General features: G+C 43.2%; 1 protein-coding gene across 1 annotated transcript in view; it reads right to left on the minus strand.

Annotated features, from left to right (window-relative positions):
* The window catches only part of LOC144791612 (von Willebrand factor A domain-containing protein 5A-like), a 680,207-nt gene that overhangs the window by 458,921 nt on the left and 205,710 nt on the right, over positions 1-15,576 (minus strand). The window contains exons 10-12 of the mRNA XM_078666339.1: positions 7,757-7,871; positions 6,416-6,574; positions 5,646-5,749 (exon numbers count right to left, since the gene is read on the minus strand). Coding sequence (XP_078522465.1) covers positions 5,646-5,749; positions 6,416-6,574; positions 7,757-7,871 — 378 coding nt within the window. The remainder of the gene's footprint in view (positions 1-5,645; positions 5,750-6,415; positions 6,575-7,756; positions 7,872-15,576) is intronic.

Genomic DNA, 15,576 nt, shown 5'->3' on the forward strand with positions numbered 1-15,576 from the left:
ATTTTGTATAACGTTAGTACTGGGTGGATATCAATATAACTCTCTCCCGTAGATCTATTCAGTAATACTGATAAATGTCCATTGGCTTCTGTAACCATGTGATCGAATACCAAAGAGTAAACAAGTATCACGTCACTTGCAGGCTCTTGCGCTACGGCCCTAGGTGTAGTTCGTGTTTGGAACTACGGTTGCTTGCTGATTGGCCATAGCCAGCACTGGCCGCCCTGTCCCTATTAAACGCACCTGCCGCACTTTTTCAATTAGGGCGGACTATTTAAACAGGGCAAAATACTTAGCTGTTTTCACCCAACACCAACACGAGAAGGGACGCTTCCCAGAACCCCAGACGCAATCCGGCACGAATCGCCTATCATGGTAAGATAAGATCTCTCGCCTAGTATAGAAAGCATAAAAAAAAGGACGGGATACAATCTTGATACCCGTCTATCGGGTTTTTGTTTGTTTTCTAGCGCATTCGCTAAGAACAACCTATCTTGTTATTCTACAAATGCTACGAGCTGGCTCCATCTAGCGCGACAACGAGGAGTTACGCTTTTGAGAACCCTGCCCGAGTTTTGGCATATGTTACAAACTAAGGTAAAACTTGACCCCTGTTTATATATCTAGACTGGCAAATCAAAGGCGATATAATCATGACACCTGTTTTTTGGTTTTTGCATGTTTTCCAGTGCAACAGCCGACCATCATTTTTTCATCCTAACTCGCCTCTCATGAAGGACCCAATTACTGTATACATTGCAGTTTTATAAATAAGGTAATGCCAATGTCCTAGTCTTAGTTTTAATATGTCACCCTAGACGGTATTCTGCAATACAGTAGGAATCCATTTTTAACTCGGTCACCCCCCTCTTTCATCGTCATAGGGTACAATCGTTAGGTTCGTGTGGCGACCTTCTGTGCCTCCTCAGCTGGATACAGACATCCATGCCATTATATCAGGTGAAAACAAGTTCATGATATTTTGGTATTTCTGACACGCATGTCACCACGCAGTGTAATAACGTGTATTAGTGTTGCATATTAGTCAGCCCTCTTAAATAGTCGATATATTCTATTCTATAGGTTGAGTGAACATCTTACTGAGAGTGTTGCAGATTTATAAGATTTTATAAATATCACGGATCCAATAACAATAAGAAATATCCACTACTTGCTAAGGTAAGATGTCAGCATATGGGTACCCGCATATAAGATGTGAAATCTAGATGGCATCCACCCCTGACATTCACTTATTTTTCTGCAGCGTTTCCTATCGTACTTACTGGATTAGATTCGTCGGTGTCTTGCTGATTATGCGCAGACATAAAAGATAAATTTATCTCCACAAGGTACAAACAAGTCTTATCTATAGTCCTTAGTAATGGAAACCACCTGCACCGGCTATGATTGAGATATACATCAAAAAAATGTAAAATATACTCTACCTATTAGATAGTAATAATCAATGCCTTAAGCTATAGGTATGTCCTTTAAATAATTAGATCTAGCAATATAATATCAGATGACTGCGTTATCCACCATGATTCCATTCTTTGATTCTATGTTTTCTCTCCTGTTATTATGCAGGGTATTCGTCATAACCCTACAGAGCAGCGTAAACAAATATCTATTAGTTGCACTAGCTAACCAGAATATCAATTATAGAAGAGATTCGCGCCCACCTTTTCTTGTAAGTAATCATCAGTAATAGAAATCACAGTAAATAGAGTTGTCAAACCCTGCAGCCCATGTATTTAACATGTATGGACTACTATGAGAATAAGCTGTAGGCCCTCATGACGCTATCTCTGTATTCTCATCAATAATTTCCTTCCTTCTTTTTTCCTCTTTTCCTCCACCCCCTTTTTTTCTCTAATAATTAATTAGTAAGCTGCCCTTTTCGATCCCCTCCTTTTCTCATTTTGATTTTCATCTTACATATGTGCAATGCAGAACTTAGAAATGATATTTATCCTTAATAGCCTAATCACTATTTTTTGTGCAGTACACTTTAGCAACACTTATTTTAAATATTAATAGACAAGAATACTGTTTCTATATAATTAGTGGCCAACATAACGAAAGTATCAATACATCTATGTATCCCACTATTTCAACAAGGTACGCCTTATATACTGTTGTTTCAAACCAATCAATGGCAAAATGAACAAAGAAGTGTTTAGTCTCTGTAGAGAGAAATACTCCCGATGTGCATATGTAAATAGTATTATGCCTATGTAAATACAACTGCTCCATATGTATATATGTATATAGTATTATTGTAATATATGCGCTATGTGATTTTTTGTATATAAATGAAACCTAGGCCCTAGGAAGTAGTCTGTATAACTAATCTTATAAATATGCATAGTGTATGACACAGTTTTCTTATATGTTTTTCAGTGTTATGTATATGTCCTATTGCAAATGACGGACTCCTGAAGAAGGCAAATGCCGAAACGCGCGTAGAGATTCCATCCACCGCTTTGCTTACTCCAATAGCCCTGCGTACCATCATTGTCATTTGAATATTTGGTTCCCCTTTTTTGTCTGTTATTAGCTTTTTTCATTCATGTTTCACTATTGATTAGCTGTTTTTTTGCACAATTGTTATATTCACATATGTTTGTCATTTTAAATGAATATGAATAGATAAATATGAAATATGTATCAGAACACAAGAAAATGATCAAAATAAAACAAAAATATATTTTTACATAATCACTATAGTTATGATCTCTGTTTATGTATGATTAGAATCAGTCACGTATCAGACTAGTTTCCTAGGTCGTTTTTGGCATATTTAATCAGCTCACTATTAGGTACGTTACAAATATAGTTCATAATATTCCCTACATTTAGTGAGTTCACCAATAGTAGGGGTCCCCTTCTTTCGAAATTAAGCTGCCGGCTGCCAACAGAGCAACGACTGAGGTAGGGCCCAACCAGGAGCATAAGGAAAGGGTTTTAATAAGCGGCTATACGGAATACTTCTAGCGAGCTAGAACGTGCAGGGTGGGGTAGGTTTGCTTGCAATTAATGAAAGCTTTTAGAAAACAAGCCGAGCCGAGGACTCGAGGTAAGTGCAGGTAGAGGTAGAGGTAGGTGTCTGTGCGTGTGTGTGTGTGTGTGTGTGTGTGTATGTATGTGTGGTTACTGCAAGCGAGAAAAGCGGAAGCAGGTGCTGTGTGTGTGTGTGTGGTTACTGCAAGCGAGAAAAGCGGAAGCAGGCGCTGTGTGTGCGCGCATCTGAGAAGCACGTCCACAGTCCCAAATCGGCACGTGCACCGCTCTGTCTCCCTTGGGAGGCATCACGATGACAATAGTTCTCGCTGGCGAGACCTAAAAACACTGGTGCTTTATAGAGCAGGCAATTGCAGGCATGCATGCATATCTGGTAGATACCTTGGCTTCCGAAACCCCTTAGGGCAAGTGTCTATGTTTCACGGCGACATGCGTTACTGTTGGCTCCGAGGCGGCTTGCCCCTGGGGAGTGGGGCAAACGGAGAAGGGCCCGAAGTAGACAACTGCACTGGGACGATCTTGCCCTCGTAAAATACAGATATCTGGGGAGAAAGGTGCGGTCCTTTTGAAACCAACACCTTGAAGAGTTACCAGAGTTCTAGGCACCATAATATCTGCCAGGAAAGGAACTCAAATGATTACAAGGAATATTCCTTTAAGAAGTTTTGGAGTATGGATACAGGACAAAGACCTCCTGAAGAGATTGGTCGAGAGAAAGAGGTGGAAGAAGGTTTTGAAAGAAAGTATGTGACAGAGGCATAGTAAGGGGAGAAGAGCAACCCTAGTCAGAAAAGAAAGAAGGAATTCAGACTGACCCGCTCAATGGCTTGTGCTGTGATCCAAACCCCTACACCTCGGAGAGTAACTGGAGTTCGAGGCACCATGATATCAGCCATGAAAAGAACTCAAAATATCAAAAGGAATATATTGTTATTTAAGACGTTTTGGAGTACGGATACCTGACAAAGAGATGAGTCAAGAGAAAGAGGTGGAAGAAGGTTTTGAAGAATGTATCTGACAGAGACGCATGGTAAGGGGAGAAGAGCCACCCAAATCAGAACAGCGGGAAGGAATCCAGGCAGACCGTTCAGTAGCTTGCCCTGTGAATCAAAGCTCTTTGTCTACACCTGCAACGGAATCTCCTAACCTGATAGGTGGGACAGGACTCATAGAATCACTTTAAGACCTGATCCAGTCGCGTCCCAGAAGTACAAGGACTTTGAGAGTTAAGAAAGTTACGAACTCATTCATGTTTGCGTTCTGTATTAATTAATTACTCTTGTGCTGTCGGTTTTATCTGGGTTAAGGAGAAATGTGGTGTTGGGTGTTCCTAACAACGGGCTTAGTCGCGAGTGTTTATAGAGGGCAGCCCCTATAGAGCGTAGAGTGATAGAGGCAGTGGTGCGGTAAACCATCTGCTTTGTGTCAACAATTAGACAAATAAACTCCACATTACAGTTATGGGAGCAAACGTAAAGCAAAAGAAGCCTACATTTTGGAAAGACGTCGCCGAAATCGGTGGTCCTGCGTGCGCCTCCCATTGTGTTGCAACCGGTGCAATCCCATCTCGGTCTTCCAAGCAGAGACCAGGGCGCTGAAGAATTATCAGTGCGCAACAGCACTCTTCCTCTTGGGAGGGAGCGAGCACACGCTCAGTCGCAATTTGACGTCAGCGCGTGACTGCCGCTTCCTCCAGTCAGTGCCCAGTGGGATCTCCTCCGACACTGCTGTGCCTCACAGAAGGAGCAGGCGAAGCCAGAGCCCTTTGCGGGAGCCGCCGCTCTCCGAGGCGGTGGGTGTTAGCAGCCTTTTAACGGCTTTAGGGAGCTGAGACCAGGCGGGAGGCAGTCAACCGGGGTGCCGGGACCTGTTGGCTGCGAGGGTGTAGGGACCAGAAAGGCTACGCAGAGGCCTGCCGTGGGCAGTGAAGTGCATGCCCTCAGCTGGCCTCCACTGGAGCCTCAGCGAGCCAGGGCCATGTCGGACCAGACCACCAGCGTCTCCCTGCCACAAGTGCTGGATAGGTAAGCGTGGAGGGGCTGAACCGACACCCGCGACAGTCCTAATGTAAAACCAACAAACAGCTGTTTACTGTACGGGCACTCCGTGGCAGTGTTTATGACAATGAGTCACACACGTATTAAGTCCCTTCTTAATAAGCAATCGATACAATGCGGACGCCTCCATAAGTTTCCAGTTGCATTTATGCAGAATCTCTTTATATGTATCTTGGAGGTGGGCAAGGTCCTTCACATGGAGAGGCAAAGCAAGAGCCGACAAAAGAAACGAAATGTAAACAAAAGCAGTCATCCTTTAAACACGCAGAGCCGAGGATTCGAGGTAAGCGCAGGGGGGGGGGATGTTTGTGCGTGTGTGTGTGTGTGTGTGTGTGTGTGTGTGTGCGTGCGTGCGCCGTTACTGCATGCGAGAAAAGCAGACGCAGGCGCTGTGTGTGCGCGCGTCTGGGAAGCGCGTCCACAGAACCAAATCGCCGCGCGTGCCCCAGTCTGTCTCCCTTGAGAGGCATCTCGACCACAATAGGTCTCGAGAGCGAGACCTAAAAAGAGGTTCAAAACAAACAGAATAATAGTTGGAGAGTGTTTTAAATTCTAGTACAATACCTGGACTCTTCCTCCAGCTGCAGAGAAAATGGAAGGGCATTCCTGAAGCTCTCGTTTTTGAACGTGTATTCCAAAGAAACTTCAGCAGTGGTTGTTTGATCAATCTACACAATACAAAGAGAGTAAAAGACAGGAGGAGAAAATGAGGGTAAAAGTGAAAACAATGACAGGAAAATTTCACTAAGCAGTAACATCAAGCTCAAATTGAGCGGTTTTCCATGGGACTCTGCACCAACATTAGTATCAGGATGCTTTACATCAGACAACAACAAGGACAGGGAGTCAAAACTAGCAAGGTAGATGGATTAGGTCAGAAACATCAATGAACAAAAACATCTCATAAATAGTTGGAATAGGTGGGCATAAATATATAGAGACACAAATCTTTCAAGAAACAAAAGGATCCCTGCAAAAAATAAAGGGCTGCGAATGAATGGATGCAGCATTCCCTTCTGAACCCCCATACTTCATCCATCCAAGGTAAAGTTAATGACTGGACGACACTTTAGCACCCTAGAGCCTTTTTCATACTTTGAACATTTTCAATTAAAAGAAGAGCAGATTCTTCGGTAGAGTCAATCATGGCGCATATTGCTAGGAGATGGTTCTAGTGACAGCTTAATTGATAGGCGGAGGGAGTGATGATACAGTGTGTGGTGGTTGAGGTGTAGAAGTAGCCAGGTTAATAAAGCCAGGTATATTGAGGCATATAATTTTTCTGCAAGAGTTTAAGAAAAATAAAAGCTGCGCACAGCTGTCCGTAAACTCACCTTTCCTTTCAACTGTGCATAGAGAATTGATCTCTGACCACTAAAGATTGCATTAGGGAGGTGAGAAATGAGCAATGCCTCTACACCTGTTGGAAGTGACCACTTCAAAGACACATCTTTCACCACAGGCTGTAAGGAACATTTCAAGGTCTGAAGCACCTGCACGGGAGCAACATAATAGTATTTAATTCCTTGAAAGAAAGATTGGAGATAGATGCACGTACGTTTACAGAGAGATACTGTTGGAAAAATAAACTAAAATAATTAAAAGTATGAAGACATTGTCTGTGTAAGTGAAATATTGCAGAGTATCACTTCAGGGAAGGAGAATGTCTGAGATCGAAGAGGAAATAAAAAGCAAAAGGTGTTAGGAAATAACCACTCTGTCCTATAAATACATATACAGAAAAGAATTACTGGTGTCAGGAAAGGCAAGACTTAGTCTCCATCAGAGAGTCTCAGATCTTTGACAACTGCACAGCTTAGCCCTTTGCAGAAGCAGGTGGAGGGCTGCAGAGGAGACATCAGCCTAGACCTTCTCCTAAAGTGAAAATATTTGCAAAGGCAACAGACAAGACAGACATATACAAAAACAGTATAGAGAATTGACGTTTTCCAAACTATGACAGCACAGTGTATTTAATTAACTCCAACATCTGCTCTTATAAAGGGTCTTGTGAAAGCACGATCTAGTTTTTTTTTTTTTTTTTAATCGTTGGTTCAATGAGACCAACTGAATATTGCGACAGTGTTTTAAAGGTGCCTGATACCGTTGTCTAGAAATCACACTTAAGATCCAAGGAGTGACAGTAGCTTCCGCTAGCCCATTTCCCCATGTTTTTAATCTTGTCAGGAGGACCTATGTAAAAATACTGATTTGGGCAACGACACACCAATGTTTTTAGTGCTACTATTAAGACAAGAAGAATGAAGTGTCTGAGGCTGGATATTGTTATGTATAAACAGACCTTCCAATCAAGCGCGTTCAGCCAATGCTCCTGATGTTGGGAAATTCTCAGGTTCTTGGTGCAAATCTTCCCACGTTTATCATGTTCTTGGAGGGCAATTAAATGTAATCCATTTAAAGTGGAGTTTTATGCTTACAATTTCTGTGAGATTTAAACATTTCATGTCTTTTTTTTCTTTTTACCTGGTCGAAAAAAGTAGTAATACCTTCTAGCCAAATCAATCCCAAATAATATTACAAAATAAATAAAAATAACCGAGAGGGGGGGGGAGAGACAGACCAATTAGTGGGTCAGGGCTAGATTGTTCACCAGAGTGTAAGAGGTGTCTGGTGTGCCTATCAATGTATAACCTTAATAGAAACAACAATCTCACCTTAGGTTGCATCCTCTCCTTCCCAGTGACAAACTCACATGTGCCGTGACCTGCTCGTGCAATTCCTTTAATTAGAGCAGTAGATGCACCTTCTCCAATCCCAAATGCAAAACATCTGCAAAGTTACCGAAAAAACAAAAATCATCCTAAGAACTGCACATCCATTTAACCCAAAATCATTAAACTGCCTGACTGTCTAGCCCACAGACATCAAAGATCTATCTGTTCAGCTGAGTCAGAAGATCTCCTGACCATTTACATCATAACTAATAATGTTCCAAATAAGCAGAAGGAGAAGTGGGGCTCACTGGTTAGAGCGGAATACCCTGAGGCAGAGATCTGACCCGGGACCAGGGTTCAATTCCCGTCGCGGCAGGGTCTTGGGCTCAATGTCCGCGGACCCGATAATTCTAGCCACGGTGCCTACTCTAATCATGGGTCCCACTCTGCAACTCTGGGCAATAGCTTGCTTAATCTCCACACCGGCCCTAATCGCTAAGGATGCCTGGCTTCACCTTGGGGTGCCCAGGATAGGGCGCCTCACAGGAACGGGGTGCCCAGGAGTGGGCGCCTCACAGGAACAGGCCAGGAAGGGTTCCTCAGCGGTACAGCGCGGGGACACACTGCTAAGTGTAACCAGGCGCTTTATAAGCTCAATTACTACTTCACATATGATTATATTAATTCCTAACAACTGATTTTACTTCTATTTCTTTTCAAATTGATCTCCAAAATAGCTCGAAAAGTAGGATCTGATCGAGCAAAGGCATAAACATGTAAAAATAGGATAATAAAATCCCCACTTGAGTGTCAGAATATAAAACCACACAAATTACTTATGATAAGAAGCATTAGATCAAGCAAACGTGGTGGGTGAAGATTACGGATATCACAAACAGAAATGTTAACCTTAGTTACGGACAAATTAAACAGTTGCATCACCTTCCCACCTCTTTAAAGCGAGTCCCTAGATAAAATGGAAATAAAAACATTCTTATGCACAACCCCTGTATATTTCTCCCTCAATTACAAATACAAACAAAAAAAGTGAAAACGGAACTTGTGTTGAAAGCACAACTGTCAATCAGTTGATCCCAAAACAAACACCCAAAACAATTAGGAGAAACATATACAAGTGGGAAAAAGCATGTTTTGGTGCAAATGAAAGAGTCACACGAGTTCCACTGAGAAGGGCTTAAATGTAGTGGATGAATGGAGCTCAGATCACAAGAGTCTGTATTTTCCTCCATATAGGCTGACCAAGCTTGTTTGTTTAACAAAAATAGTGACAATCTTCAACATTGTAATTAATATTCTTAAACGCCATCCTGATGGAAATCGATTAAAAACACGGATATAACATTTTGTGCAAACCTGTAAATCCATGTTAAATACATTTCAAAGTAAACATTTATTTCATTACCGACCCTATAACTCCAGCAGCCAGAGGAGATTATTCATACCAGGATAGCCCTTACTGGTACTAAATGGTAGTCCTACTCCAAGTAAGGGTCAGGCATACAAGCTGAATGAAAACAAGCTCACATATTTAATGTCTCAGCATTATGTGTTCATAATTTATTTACGTCTGAAAGGTATGCATTGCAATGAGACGACATCTGTTCTATACGTCCTGCAGATACTGCCTTGAAGCAACACAACCCTGCCTCCCTGCGCTAAGGCAGATGAGCGTCGCCCCACTAACTTAAAGCAGTGCAAAGGAAAAAATTAAATAATGATAACCAAGAGTATTATTATTTTATTATTTGTTTTGCAGTTGCAGTCAGGTTAGAGCGGGGCGGGGCTGTGCTGGGCTTCTCGCGTCACAGGGAGGATTGGCTGCTACTCTACCTAACGTGAGCATGACTGTTTGGCCAGCCACCTCAGGCTAGTCAAACAGTCATGTGCACTTTGCATGTTCTCCACCCACGCTGCATTACAACCTGCATGGAGAACATGCCCAGGGCTTCCACTACCTCTCTGAGTGCTGAACCATGGTGCTCAGACCTATCACAGCGCTATCAGCAGCAATGTGATGGGCTATGGGAGTCTGGAAGCCTTTGTGCTTCCTGGTCCTGCTTCGGTCAGGCAGCAGCTGGCGACGGTGACCAGCAGGTAAGTTGTATTTGTTATCTATGTCCTAACCCCCCCAGCCTACCTTACCCTGTCCCCGTCCCTTACCAGCCGCCATTGCCTACCTCCTTGTTCTTCTGAACACTATTCTATGCTGCCTCATTTTTTTAAAATAATGTATTTTGTGTTAACCATCTAACTCATATTCATTGTTTTTTCAGTCCTCCTATAAAGAGGCCTTGTTAGCATTCCACTAAACATCAGTCTATATAGTGTACCATATCAGCTCCCTAAGCCTATTTTCGAGTACATTTTACATTGTTCAAACAGAGATTGATTATGCATAAGTAAGTCCGGAATAGCTATGGTCCTTTAAAATAAATGAAACTGAAAAAAACAAGTGAAAAACACAAAGTAAACAGTTTATCACATGAAATGTTTGCACAGCAAGCAAACACCGGTTATGCTGCAATAGCAATGCCAATATGATAATGCACAGGCCTGTACACGCCTGAGCACAATCAGCTCTAAAGAACGTGCATATTAGATATGCTTGAATTTCCAGCCAACAACCTGAATTCAAGAAGAGCACCAAACTTAAAGGCATCATAATAGAATCGTAGTGGATTTACAGTCAAAGCAGAGCCACACGTCATGGAAATGCAAGTCTGGCACTCATGTCCAGGCAAGATGCACAGAGAAAGGGGAGAGTAAAATAGCAAAGCCTTTCATAATCCCAAATCCGGTTACTAATGCATATAATATACAAGCCTCAACATCTACTGGGCATGTGAAGCAATACGGAGTCTCATAACATCCTCCAAATGTTTCACTGGCTTGTGGTATGCCACTACCATCCCTAACACATGCCTACCACAGGGAACAGGAGTTATGCATAAGCGCATATCTGCAAAGGAAGAACTTTTTAGGGAGAAACTGGGGTTTGTGCCTACCTCAGAGAATGCAGAGTCTGTTGAGGCCAGGATACCAGCAGCAGGTAGTCCTCATGAAGCAAAACATGGCCATCAAACCTCCCTAGCCAGGACACCTATGGATGCTTCCTACCAGACTCATTGTCAGACTTATGACAGGCAATTCGCACAATACTACCATCCAGTCAAGAAACACCTGATGAATTTCAAAATACATCCAAATGACAACCAAATCCACTGTAGGATAGAGAATGACCCTTTCAACTGACCTCCATCCCTCCATGTTTGGATCACATATTCATTTAAAAAAATTTTTTTTAGGAGTTTTATATAGCGTGAACTAGACCCATAAGGTATCAGAGCGCTTTACAGGAGCACCAGTTGCGTTACAGACGGACACATTCATTTTTGTTAGGCGTAGGGGGATTATCGCCAGTTCTTGGCCTTCACAGAGCTGTTCGTCCTGCAAGATGATGTCATTGGAGTTGGCGCCTAAAGGCACAAACTGACAGTTGAAATCACCTCCCATCACTTTAAAAGATGCCACTAGTAAAATTGCCACATGAGCACAATCTACTCCACGATGGGCGATTCCCGCCCGCTCCCCTTGGGTCTAGAATAAATATTATAGATGTAGACATCCATTTTATGCCGGAATGTAAGGTGGATGCAAGGGATATCCTCAGAGGCTCTAACTGCTTTGCTAAGCACCCAAGATGGGCACCTACCCAGGTGATTAAGCCTACTGAGGATCTGCCCTTCCTTTCCCTCTTAACGCTTGCATCTTTTTTTTTTTGGTCCTCATCTCACCCGTCAAGCCTCTGCGGATCTTATGAAGCCAGTTTTTCGATCTGTGGCCCCTCCCGCTTACCGCACTTGCTTGGGTCATCCGACCAATCCCTTTTTTGTGAGGGAACCTGGTGTAATCATTAGACCAATTATATTAATCTTAGACTTTGGCCCCAGCTCACAAAGGGGTGCCAGATGTTTAATAGCTTGTCTTCCGTACCCTCATAGTCCAGACGAGCCATGGAAAATGATGCCTTAAGCCAATCCTCCTTCTGTGGTGGTAGGGGGTCTTTCCACCTCTTACAGATTTCCCTTCGAGCCAACAGTACCAGATAAATTAATAAACCTCTGTTTTTCTGGGAGAGGGTCTGACTAAGTCGACCATCATCTCCGAAGAACACCAATGCCATATTAATATCTAAAGAGATGTTAAAGATATCACAGATATTGTCGCCCACCTCTACCCAGAATTTTGCCAGTGCTGGACACTCTAGGAATACATGTAGATAATTGGCCAAAGGTAACAAACATCTTGGACATTTTGGGGGTGGCTCCAGAGCAAACTTGGCGATCCTAGCGGGGGTATAGTAGAGTCTATTAATTACAAAAAAGTGTTTTTTTTGTGGGTTTTTTTTTTAGACAGGCAGGTTTGACATTTATACAGAACCTTTAAAGAAGGCTCTTATAACGACTCTATTGATGGCCCAAGAGGGGTTTCAATCCATACTGCAGCCTGGGGGGGGGGGGAACCATGTGGTCCTCAGCTTCCAACAAGTTGTTATACCATACTGAGATTTCCTTCTTAATTGGGAGGGTAGATTGCCACAACCCTTCGATCTCTCCATTCCCACAGACCTCCCCTTTTTCTGCATCGTACCATGAGGCTAACTGTAAATATTTAAATCTTGAGAAGCCTGGCCTGATCTTTGCTCTTAAGTATTCCCATGGGTGGACCCCTCCCGAGTCTTTGAGCTCAGCCCATTTGATGATACCTGCCCGTCTCATGGGCAATGCGAGGCTATCTTTAAGGCAGCCTGGTGTTCCTGGTGAATCCCAGACCGGGGCACTGTCTGAATAGTATCCTATGCCCCAACTACATCTGAGCGAGTACCATAACTCCCGGGCCGCCCTCAAAACCTTCAGGCGCACACGCTTAAAGACTTTTGGAGATCTAAACTTATACAGAAAAGCCTCACCTTCTCCTCCACCCTCCGCTCTTACCATTTCACCAAGCAGCCTGCCCCACTCCGACTCCTCTGGTTTGACAAGAAGCATCCTTATGCTTTTAAACTGAAATGCTGCTGCATATAGCCTGACGTCAGGAAGGGCTAGCCCACCTTTCTCCAGTCTGCGCCTGATCTTGGAGCAGGGAGGCTGCCACAACGAGATCATATCGCTTTTAAATCAAGAATAAGCTACTGTGAAAGATACATATACGCTTTCAGGAACAAGACCGGGTTTGCCGTTATTGACATACGGAACCAAATGGACCTCTATCGAACGGTGGCTCCAACGTGCAGTTTTCCTTTCATAAGCAAATATAAACAGATTACATATAAAGGAGCCGGATAAACTACCAGGGTACATTCTGGGACTATGAAATTGAAGAATCATAATCTCCAAAGAAACCCATAAGATTAAGAATTATAATTGTTTGTCCTGATGAAGGTGGATAAGAAGTTTGCACACCAAAACGCCGCGTCAACTGTTTAAATTTTTTTTTTTAATATTTAATTTCTTTTTGAGGATCTTTTATCCAAATGTTATTGTGTACATGTATGCATCTTAATGTTTTTAATGCAAAGACTTTTAGAGTGTAACCCAAAGGGAGGTATTGTATTGATTAAAATAAAAAATTGATTTTATCATTTAGTTGCATGAGAGTTATAATATATAGGCACACATCCTCAGATACCATCTAGAAACCATAGGTCACCTGGATTAATTAGAAACAATTTAAATTGGTCTTCTATAAATTCCAGTGCTATTGCCAGGCTTTTGTCTACAGGGTTCAGTATTTTTGTTATAGGTTATCTACCCCCTCCCTGTGAATCATATAGGGGTACCTTCCTTTCTTTGAGAGTATATTGGGTGATGCACCATGTTGGGGCTCATGGACTGGATCTATACGCAGCTGGGGAGTAACTATTGTTAGATCCCTACCCTCGGTGTTCAGTCAGTCATAATAGCTTTATTTCGATAAAAAAAAACACATTTTAAAAGCTGTAGAACAAGAATAAAAAAGCTATATTATTAAAAACAGAATACATTTTGACGAATAGTAAATGTACCCTAATCGACTGAATGGCAAAATTCATCAAAAACCTTATATTAAATAGTTAAAAATAACATTTACAGCGTAAGAATGGAAGAAAATGCAATTTGCAAAGGGTGGAAAACACATAGCAGCAAGAATACTTAGAGATTTGCATTCAAGGTTCTGGATCTAATATTCCAAGCCCATCTCAGGAATTTGGCCAAACCACACGCATAGAGGGCTCGTGCATCAGATCTTAAAATGCGCAATGCCACGAAGTGGCTGCGAGTACCCAACTCTCTGCAGAGTGGTTTAAGCCAACATTCCCTCGGTGCTTTTTAGGCTTGTGGAAAATTAGTACGGTTTGGTAAACATTATCTGCGCCATCTTGCCTTTTTCCCCGATGCCACACTTTTTGTCGTGCGCACCCGCCATTTTAGGTGCCTCGATCAGAACAACCTTTTCGCATGCCACTGGCCCCCCGGCATAGCCCTCCTCCCTCACGAAGCCCGCACTCTGACAACCCCCGCTCGCACATGCCTTGGGTCATAAACCCCTCTCCAACGCCGCTCTGCCTCAGAACCCCATCCTGTTCCCAGCGCGACACCTCCCTTCATTCCTTTCATGGTCCCAGGCCCTTTTTGATGCAAACCCCCTTTTCCTGTGTGCCCGTTTGTCTTCCTCGTTCCCAGGCCGACACCTAGCCCTGCCGATACTGTTTATTGCCCCTCCCCGTACAGTAGAAAGCTTCCCTCATCAAAGGACCCCCGAATTGATCAAAGCCCCCACCCTATGAGATCCGATCAAACCCCCACATTCCGTGAATCGGCGGAATGTCCAGCTGCGCGATAATCATCACCCGTTGTGACTAGGGTGGGGACTTCAACTGTAAATGTGTGTGGGAACGGGCTTGGAGCGGGGATTCCGAGAATGTCTTTCCGTACATCAAAGCATTGCCATGAATATGTAATATGTAATAAAGCAATAAACCAGTGTATAAGAGGCCAGGCCTCAGAGATGCGGTTAGAGCACCTCGTGAAGATACCTGCAATCTGATCTGATGTGTTCTCCTCCGGAGAGAATAAACCTTGTTTCCTGCCTTCCCGTCTCCAGCGCCTGCCTCTTCATTAATTAATATTCTATGGGTTAAAGAGGCGATACAGCCGGGCAAATATCGATTGTCCAGTAACCTTAGATTCAACAATTGGCGTCCCAAGCGTGGGACCCATCAGCGACTCGTGGATCCAGTGGGAGAGGTCCTGACGACAGAGTGAACGACTGCAACGATCGGGAGAGCTCTTGCCCAATAGACCCTCGTCTGGCAGCCGATCATCCGAACTTCACTAGTTCCGAACAGACCTCTCTCGAGTGATCTACGGTCCTGACTGGGAACCATTAGGAGTGCTGCGAGGAATACGAGGAAAAGAGGACGATCGGGCGCTGGATTCGGAAGACAAGAAACTGTCCATACGGTCCGGGTAAGGTCGTGTAAACACGACGAACTGCAAAATAATTGTTTAATTGTTCAGAAAATACTAGTATTACTCTTTGTTGACTTATTTGGAGATTCACTGTCTGCACACGGAAAAACAGTAGGCTCTTTCCCTTTTGCAAACAGTGAAGGATAGGTAACGCAGCCGTCGTGCCTATTTTTCTCCCCCACTGAATCGATTATTTATTAACGGTTTTCGGGAGATTCCCTCTCCCACACTGATTAACTGGGTTTTTTTGACCCCGAACTACCGTTCGCAGATCGTTTTCTGGAGATT

This window comes from Lissotriton helveticus, chromosome 11 (genome assembly GCF_964261635.1).
Source record: "Lissotriton helveticus chromosome 11, aLisHel1.1, whole genome shotgun sequence".
In the NCBI taxonomy this organism is placed as follows: Eukaryota; Metazoa; Chordata; class Amphibia; order Caudata; family Salamandridae; genus Lissotriton; species Lissotriton helveticus.